Source organism: Rhinopithecus bieti, unplaced genomic scaffold (genome assembly GCF_001698545.2).
Source record: "Rhinopithecus bieti isolate Rb0 unplaced genomic scaffold, ASM169854v2 scaffold_2077, whole genome shotgun sequence".
In the NCBI taxonomy this organism is placed as follows: Eukaryota; Metazoa; Chordata; class Mammalia; order Primates; family Cercopithecidae; genus Rhinopithecus; species Rhinopithecus bieti.
The window spans coordinates 1,639,035-1,649,080 of record NW_016803882.1 but is presented as its reverse complement, the minus strand read 5'-3'; the positions used below and the strand labels follow the sequence as shown (position 1 = coordinate 1,649,080).

Sequence of the window (10,046 nt, the reverse complement as noted above, 5' to 3'; positions counted from 1 at the left end):
GGGAAGGGGAAAAAAAAAAAATTTAATGGGGGGTCCCCAAGGATGGGGATACCATTGACCAGAGAAGGGGTAAAGAAGAAAAAAAGATGAACAAAATGTGTTTAAATGTTGGCATTATTTGGACTGACACTTTTAACCATTATTTACTCTTTGTTAACTGTTAGCAGTTAGTAAAACAAATACATTCTCTTTTGTTAATTCATAAACAGATATTCTGCCTCCATGGTGGCCTCTCTCCATCCATAGACACACTGGATCATATAAGAGCCCTGGATCGTTTACAGGAAGTTCCACATGAGGTAAACTTAGTTTAAAAAAGAAGAAGAAAAGAAAAGAAAATATAACCACATTTTGAGGACGATACAGTATGACTGATAATAATTTGTACATGTACTTATTTTTCTTGGCCAGGGCCCAATGTGTGATCTGTTATGGTCAGATCCGGATGATCGTGGTGGATGGGGTATTTCACCACGTGGTGCTGGCTACACATTTGGACAAGACATTTCTGAAACCTTTAACCATGCCAATGGTCTCACACTGGTTTCTCGTGCCCACCAGCTTGTAATGGAGGTATGTACTTTCCTTACAGAATGATCTTTATTTCAGATTAGCATATACTTCTGTAATAAGGCATTTTGACTTAACTAAGAAATATTCCTCACCATTTATTACCTAGGTGAAAAGAAGAAAAACTTGCTGGTTTTAGCAAGTAGGGAAAGCACTAGTAGACGGGAGCAGAATTATAACTCATTTTTGAAATTGAGACTTAGAAAAAAGTTACAAAAATAGTACTCCAGAATTCCCTGTATGAGTCATTCAAATTCCTGACTGTAAATATTTTACTATATTTGCTTTATCATTTTGTGTCTCCCTTCCTCTTCACCCCCCACACTTTCTTCTGAACCATTTGAATATCTGTTGCAGACAAATACTCCTTTACTACCAAGTTTCTATATGTATTTTGTAAAATTAAGGACACACTGTCACATAACCACCATATAGTTACCACAGTTGGGAAATTTGTGTTCATATAGTACTATTATTTAATATGAACACTTTATTCAAATTTTGCTAATTATCTCACTAATGTCTTTTATAGCAAAATTTAATTTTGTGCATACTGTATGTGCATAATCTAATCCAAAGATTAGGTTGTGTTCATTCTACTTTGATGTGGAAATCCTCTGATTTTCTTTGTTTTCCACATTCTTGACATTTTGGAAGAGTAGGAGCATTTTATCTTACAGAAATATCCCTCAGTTGGGGTTTGATGTTTTCCTTGCAGTTAGGGAGTCACTGTATGCATTTTTGGCAGTCATGCCATAGAAAGATGGTGTGTCCTCCTCCGTGCATTTTATCAAGTGATCCTAAAATCTGCTTGTCTCAATGCTGGTGGTGGCAACTTTAATCACTTAGTTAAGATGATGTCTGCCAGATTTCTCCACTATAATGTTAACTGTTTTACAACTACTAAGGGAATATAAACAACATAATCCCTCCAGACCAGTAGGGAGTGGCTTCAAGACGTTAGAAAAAACTTCACCAGCCCAGTAGAGACAAGGGAGCATGATTAAAAAAACACAAATTTATATAGTAAAAATAAATTTAATTATATCAGTGATTATAAGAAACAGACTAGGCTGGGCGCGGTGGCTCAAGCCTGTAATCCCAGCACTTTGGGAGGCCGAGGCGGGCGGATCACAAGGTCAGGAGATCGAGACCATCCTGGCTAACACGGTGAAACCCCGTCTCTACTAAAAAATACAAAAAACTAGCCAGGCGAGGTGGCGGGCGCCTGTAGTCCCAGCTACTCAGGAGGCTGAGGCAGGAGAATGGCGTGAACCCAGGAGGCAGAGCTTGCAGTGAGCTGAGATCTGGCCAGTGCACTCCAGCTTGGGTGACAGAGCGAGACTCCGTCTCAAAAAAAAAAAAAAAAAGAGAGACTAAAATTTTAGCCTGAGACTCTTAGATTGGATAAATAATCAAAATGTAGCTGTTATTTGGGATATACCTAAAACCTAAATGACTGGCTGGACAGAGTGGCTCATTCCTGTAATCCCAGCACTTTGGGAGACTGAGGTGGGAGGATCTCTTGAGTCCTGGAGTTTCAGACCACCTTGGGCAACATCGTGAGACCTCATCTCTATTAAAAAAAAAAAAAAAAAAAGTCAAAAAATTAGCGGGGCATGGTGGCATATGTCTATTGTCCCAGCTACTCGGGAGGCTGAGGTGAGAGGATCACTTGAGGCCAGGAGGTTGAGGCTGCAGTGAGCTATGATCGTACCACTGCACTCCAGCCTGGGCAAAAGAGTGAGACCTTCTCTCAAAAAAAAGAGGGAAAAAAAAAAGACACTGCAAACTAGGGGTAAGAGTTGGGAAATGGTATATTGGTATATCAAGTAATCAAAATATCAAAAATATAGCTAATAGGCTGGTGCGGTGGCTCATGCCTGTGTTCCCAGAACTTTGGGAGGCTGAGGCAGGCAGATTGCTGGAGCTCAGGAGTTCAAGACCAGCCTGGGCAACATAGTGAGATCCCATCTCTACTAAAATACAAAAAATTAGACTGGTGTGGTGGTGTGTACCTGTTGTCCCAGCTACTCAGGGGGCTGAGGCAGGAGAATTGCTTGAACCCAGGAGGTGGAGGTTGCAGTGAGCCTAGATCACGCCACTGCACTCCAGCCTGAGCAACACAGGGGTGTGTGTGTGGCTGTGTGTGTGTGTGTGCATACATATACATATATACACACACACACAACACTGATTAGCATGTATATATATACACACACTATAATACTAATTATAGCCAATAATATGAATGAGATAGGCTCTAATAAGAGGTGTTGTTAGAAATAAAGAGGTTATTGATGAAATCTGTCCCAGTTCTCTAAGAAGAAAGTATTCTAAATTTGTATTTACGTAGTAATAGCTTCAAAATATATAAAGAATAATTGGCATAATTCATGAGGGAAAATAGATTTATTATGATTGTGGGAGAAATTCAGTACACATCCTTGCCAAGATTTCAAGCATAGATAAGGCAAAACAACAATTAGCGAGCTGCATTTAACAGAATCCTAGGCCCACGAATTGCACAGGGTTCTGTACAGGTACACAAACTATTAAAGATGGAGACCTTATAAAGTAATATAGACGACTACATTTCCACAGAGAGTGCCTGTAGTTTTTGAGTTTAATTTTTTTTAAATGTATCTGTGTCAAAATCATAATATTATAATGAAATATTGAATTTGTTTTTATCCTGCAGGGATACAATTGGTGTCATGATCGGAATGTGGTTACTATTTTCAGTGCACCCAATTACTGTTACCGGTGTGGGAACCAGGCTGCTATCATGGAATTAGATGACACTTTAAAATATTCCTTGTGAGTAACTGTACATTTTAATTGTATATACTTACTTTCAGAAGGAAAATTTTAAATGTTAAAAATAGAAGTAGAAGATTGGTGTTTCTGAAATGGTGGGATGAGGAGTATAGCAAAGCGCCTCCCCAGCAAAAACAGCCATTAGCTGGAGAACATTACTTTTACAAAATAATTTTTCAAAGCTTTTGGAAATTATCCTAAGGGCATACAGCCGATGGAGAAACAGTTCATTCAAGAAAACCTACTAAATTTCACTAATAATAGCCGTTGTCTGTGGCATTTGAGCTATGACTTGCTCCCTCCAACTCCTTCCAGATCCCTCTTACAGAAACGACTACAGGCGCTGTAGTCTGGGTTGGTACAGTCAGGAGGCTAAGGGATTCCCCCTCTTTACCAGCTCCCAGGGTTGGGACTGTGGTTTCACTCACAGAGATCAGATGCCAGCATATCTCACCTCTCCTAGTCTGGAGTTACAGCTCTACTCTTGGTGGACACAGTTAAGCAGGCTGAGGCCCCCTTCCCTGTCCCAGCTCCTGGGGCAGAAGCTCTGCTCCAAGCGTGCATGGCGGATGAGAATGCTGGGTTTCCCAATGCTGTTACCCCAGCACCTGCTTATAAACCAGGTGGTATCACTGAGCCCGCACTGGCACAGAAGTTCTGCTCAGGAGGAAAGGCAGGTCACAGAAATTCCTCAGTTCTGCCTCAGTGGACTTACCTTACTTAGGTGATGGAGAATTCCAAATCTGAGTGCTTTGTGGAAAACAGTGGATGTCATGATGGAGACCAATTAAGAGGGCTGTAATAGCTCCCATGATACTAGGAGCAACATACAAAAGAGCAGAGCAACAGGTTGTTCAACAAATAGCACCAGGGAAAAAGCCAAGAAGAGCCCTTCTGGGATCACAGTCAGCCCTATGGGACAAGAAGGCTGTGCACATGCACTAGCCATACCCACTCAGGAGCAGTCAGAGTAGGATGTGGGGTATTCAGATAATATTTTCAGGCCACACATAGATTGTACTGAGTTGAATAGTGTCCCCACCCGCCCCCCCAGATATTCATGTCCACCCAGAACCTCAAAACGTGATGTTATTTGGAAATAGGATCTTTGCAGATACAATTATTAAAGATGAAATTGGATTGGATTAGGTTGGGCCTAAATCCAATTCAAACAGGATTTTAGTGAGAGGAAAAGAAACACACACACGAGAGAATGCTGTGTGAAGCCAGAGATTCGAGTGATTCATCTACCAGCCAAGGATTGCCAGAGCCATCAGAAGCTAGGGAGAAGCTAGGAAGGATTTTTTCTAGAGTCTTCAGAGAGAGTGTGGTCCTGCCAGCACCTTGGTTTCAGACGTGTATTCTCCAGAACTCTGAGAGGATAAATCCCTGTTATATAAGCTGTACAGTTTGGTAATTTGTTACAGCAGCCCCAGGAAACGGATAAGTAGGTTGATAAACAAATGGTGTAACCGTCACTGGTATATGAGGCTTAAACACAACCTCTAATCATTGACTGAACATTCAGTTACTCTGACCCAGGAGCACCTCCTAGGAAGTCAGGCTTTAAAATAAAATCACACTCATCCCTGACAGTCTGGCAGAATATGTGCATGCCCTCTCTGGACTGAGTGGAGAATGAAGATCCAACTATTAGTCCCTGACTGAATGGGAAGCTAAAATGTAAACTCCTTCAGCTTTGATAGCAATCTGCAAGTCACGTAACATTTCTGGTGGTCATTAGGGTGGGCTTTAAGATCTTAACTGGCCAAGGGGGCTTAAGTCCAATCTTTGATCAGTAAGTGGCTTATGCCTACCCAGAGACAGCCTCTCAGTAGCCAGGCTGTGAAAGATTAAAAGAAGTAAAAACAGCCAGGCACGGTGACGCATGCCTTTATCCAGCACTTTGGAAGGCCAAGGTGGGCAGATCACCTGAAGTCGAGAGTTTGAGACCAGCCTGACCAACATGGAGAAACCCAGTCTCTACTAAAAATTAGCTGGGCGTGGTGGCGCATGCCTGTAATCCCAGCTACTTGGGAGGCTGAGGCAGGAGAATCGCTTGAACCTGGGAGGGGGTGGTTGGAAGTTGCAGTGAGCTGAGATCACGCCATTGCACTCCAGCCTGGGCAACAAGAGCAAAACTCCGTCTCAAAAAAAAAAAAAGTAAAAACATCTGAGCAGGGCCACAGGGGCTGCACACTATGGGGGAAGTAGACTTTACAGTTAGTTCAGCTAAGTCACTAAACAAAATAATAAACCACCAAAAACACAAGATCAGTCCCCAAGGACATGAATTCCAGAGTTACTGCAATATATTATCTATAATGTCCAATTTTTCAACCACAGATTATAAGACATGGAAAGAACAAGAGAGTGTGACCTCTACACAAGAAAAAACTAAGCAACAGAAACTGTTTCTCTTGGATAGAACAACTAGGCAGGAGATGAAGGCAGTAGAAGACTTGAGCAACACTGTAAACTGACTGTATACCTAATGTCTATAAAACAACACCCAACAAAAGCAGAATATATTCCTCTCAAGTAAACATGAAACATAGTCATATGCTAGACTATAAAACATGCCTCAGGCAATTTAAGAAGATTGGATTCTTAAAAAGTATATTCTCTAAACACAAGGAAATGAAATTAGACATCATTAACATGGCTCGATGCTGTGGCTCACACAAGTAATCCCAACACTTTGGGAGGCCAAAGTAGGAGGATCACTTGAGGCCAGCCTGGGCAACATAGGGAGACCCCGTCTCTACAAAAAAATTTAAAAATTAGCCAGTTATGGTGCCAAGCACCTGTAGTCTCAGCTGTGTGGGAGGCTGAGGTGGAGGATCACTTGAGCCCAGTTGATGAAGGCTGCAGTGAGCTGTGATCACAGCACTGCACTACAGCCTGGGCAACAGAGCAAGACCCCTGTCTCAGAAAAAAAAAAAAGAAGGTTTAAAATCAGTAACCTGTGTTTATACTTGAGGACCTTGAAAAAGCAGAGTAAACTAAACCTGATGTAAGCTTATGAAACGAGGTTTAGAGTGGAAATAAACAGTAGAAAATCATTACAGAACAAATCAACAAAACCCAAAGTTGATTCTTTGAAAAGCCTTAACTAGACTGGCAAGAAAAAAAAGAAAAAGACTCAATTACCAAATCACTAGAGACCTTACTTAAATAAAAAGGATTATAAGGGAATAGAATAAATAACTTTATGCCGGCAAATTCAGTTACTTCGATAAAATGGACAGATTCCTAGAAAGAAACTACTGAAACTGACTCAAAGAGTATGAAATCTCAATGACCTTTCAAATGTGAAAATATTGAGCCAGCATGGTGACTCACACCTGTAAATCCCAGCTGTGGGAGGCCAAGCTGAGAGGATTGCTTGAGACTAGGAGTTTGAGAACAGCCTGGATAACATAGCAGGACCTTGTCCCTATTTAATTTAAAATAATATAAATAAATAAATGAAAAAATTAAAACTCCCCACAAATAAAAGGCCAGGCCCAATTGGCTTCACTGATGAAGTCCAACAAATGTTTAAAAAAGGAATTGGCCAAGTGCGATGGCTCTAACCAGTAATCCCAGCACTTTGGGAAGCCAAGGCAGGCAGATTGAGCCCAGGATTCAAGATCAGCCTGGGTAACTGGTAAAACCCTGTGTCTACAAAGAATACAAAAATTAACCTGGTGTGGTGGCTCAGCCTATAGTCTCAGCTATTCAGGAAGCTGAGGTGGGAGGATCACCTGAGCACAGGGAGGCTGAGGCTGCAGTGAGCCATGATCACACTGCTGCACTCCAGCCTGGGCAACAGAGTAAGACCCTGTCTCAAAAATAAAAAGGAGTTAATGCCAATCCTTCACAAACACTTCCAAAAAACAGAAGAGGAGGACTACTCCATTCATTCTTTCATACCTGCATTATTATCCTTGATACCAAAAGTAGACAAAGGCAAAAAAACACAGACCAGCATTGTTACGAATACAGATATAAAATTTTTCAACATACATACCAGCAACCTGGATCTAGCAATATATAAAAAGATTACACATCGGCCGGGCGCGGTGGCTCAAGCCTGTAATCCCAGCACTTTGGGAGGCCAAGACGGGCGGATCACGAGGTCAGGAGATCGAAACCATCCTGGCTAACACGGTGAAACCCCGTCTCTACTAAAATACAAAAAACTAGCCGGGCGAGGTGGCGGCGCCTGTAGTCCCAGCTACTCGGGAGGCTGAGGCAGGAGAATGGCGTGAACCCGGGAGGCGGAGCTTGCAGTGAGCTGAGATCTGGCCACTGCGCTCCAGTCTGGGTGACAGAGCGAGACTCCGTCTCAAAAAAAAAAAAAAAAAGATTACACATCATGAGCAAGTGGGATTTATCCCAGGAATGCTAGGTTGGTTCAAAACATGAAAATCAATATAATAAACCATTTTAATATTAAGGGCTTAAAAACCTGATCATCTCGGCCGGGCGCGGTGGCTCAAGCCTGTAATCCCAGCACTTTGGGAGGCCGAGACGGGCGGATCACGAGGTCAAAAGATCAAGACCATCCTGGCTAACACGGTGAAACCCCGTCTCTACTAAAAAATACAAAAAAAAACTGGCCGGGCGAGGTGGCGGCCGCCTGTAGTCCCAGCTACTCGGGAGGCTGAGGCAGGAGAATGGCGTGAACCCGGGAGGCGGAGCTTGCAGTGAGCTGAGATTGCGCCACTGCACTCCAGCCTGGGCGACAGAGCGAGACTCTTATCTCAAAAAAAAAAAAACAAAAAACAAAAACCTGGTCATCTCAATAGAGGCACGAAAATAACTGGAAAACCCCACCAGCCTTTCATACCAGAAACACTCAAGAAAATAGTGATGTTAGGCCGGGTGCGGAGGCTCATGCCTGTAATCCCAGCACTTTGGGAGGCCGAGGCGGGTGGATCATGAGATCAGAAGATGGAGACCATCCTGGCTAACATGGTGAAACCCTGTCTCTACTAAAAAAAAATACAAAAACAAAATTAGCCGGACATGGTAGCGGGCACCTGTAGTCCCGGCTACTCGGTAGGCTGAGGGAGGAGAATGGCGTGAACCAGGGGGGCGGAGCTTGCAGTGAACCGAGATCATGCCACTGCACTCCAACCTGGGCGACAGAGTAAGACTCCGTTTCAAAAAAAAAAATGATATTATTGTTAAATAATATTAAACAATTGTTTAAACTTAATATTACTTAATCTTTGTTTAAGTTTTTAAATAATAATATTTAGAAGTTGTTATGCCAGGCACCAAACCAGACATTCTGTCTTCTTAAATTTTCACCATAGCCCTATGAAGCCGTTAGTTGGGATGGGAGCATCTGCAGTGATTTGCCCATGGCCATTCCAGCCATAAGTGATGTGGTCATGGTGGGAAAGCAGGACTGCTCTTTCTACTACAGTGTCTTTTTCTTTATTCATTTGTTTGCTTTGCAAAGTCAAATCCTTTATTTGCTTCCTTTTTTGCCATTTACAGCCTTCAGTTTGACCCAGCACCTCGTCGCGGCGAGCCTCATGTTACACGGCGCACCCCAGACTACTTCCTATAAATTTCTCCTGGGAAACCTGCCTTTGTATGTGGAAGTATACCTGGCTTTTTAAAATATATGTATTTAAAAACAAAAAGCAACAGTAATCTATGTGTTTCTGTAACAAATTGGGATCTGTCTTGGCATTAAACCACATCATGGACCAAATGTGCCATACTAATGATGAGCATTTAGCACAATTTGAGACTGAAATTTAGTACACTATGTTCTAGATAGGTCAGTCTAACAGTTTGCCTGCTGTATTTATAGTAACCATTTTCCTCTGGACTGTTCAAGCAAAAAAGGTAACTAACTGCTTCATCTCCTTTTGCGCTTACTTGGAAATTTTAGTTATAGTGTTTAACTGGCATGGATTAATAGAGTTGGAGTTTTATTTTTAAGAAAAATTCACAAGCTAACATCCACTAATCCATTACCGTTTATTTTATTGAAATGTATAATTAACTTAACTGAAGAAAAGGTTCTTGGGAGTATGTTGTCATAACATTTAAGAGATTTCCCTTCATTTAAACTAAATTACTGTTTTATGTTGATCTGCATATTTCTGTATATTTGTCATGGCAGTGCTTGCATCCTATTTGGTGTACTCAGCAAATAAACTTTTCATTTTAAACAAAAACATTCATTTATTGTGTTGTGCATTAAATGAAAACTTTTTTTTTAAGACCAGGTCTTTCTCTTGTCATCCAGGCTGGAGTGCACTGGCATAGTCATAGCTCACTTCAACCTTGAACTCCTGAGCCCAAGCCATCCTCCTCCCTTAGCCTCCTGAGTAGCTGGGACTACAGTCAACATACCACCACACCCAGCCAACTTTTAAAATATTTTGTAGAGACGGGGTCTTGCAATGTTGCCTGGGTTGGTCTCGAACTCCAGGCCTCACGTGGCCCTCCCAGAGTGTTGAGATTACAAACATGTGCCATCACACCTGGCCCACTATCTTGAAACAACATAAAATCTTTCAAAGCAGGGCAGTGGGACGTGGCTATAGTCCCAGCTACTCAGGAGGCTGAGGTGGGAGGATAGCCTGAACCCAGGAGTTTGAGGGCAGCCTGGGCAACATAGCAAGATCTCTAAAAAAGAAAAA

The 10,046-nt window shown here is 42.1% G+C and overlaps 1 protein-coding gene across 1 annotated transcript in view; it reads left to right on the top strand.

The window, feature by feature from the left end:
• The window catches only part of PPP2CB (protein phosphatase 2 catalytic subunit beta), a 28,168-nt gene extending 18,586 nt beyond the window's left edge, over positions 1–9,582 (top strand). Inside the window, 4 exon segments of the mRNA XM_017857197.1 lie at positions 210–299; positions 412–573; positions 3,272–3,390; positions 8,887–9,582. Of these exon segments, the coding sequence (XP_017712686.1) occupies positions 210–299; positions 412–573; positions 3,272–3,390; positions 8,887–8,959 (444 nt within the window). The 3' untranslated portion in view covers positions 8,960–9,582.
• Positions 9,583–10,046: the final 464 nt, after the last annotated feature.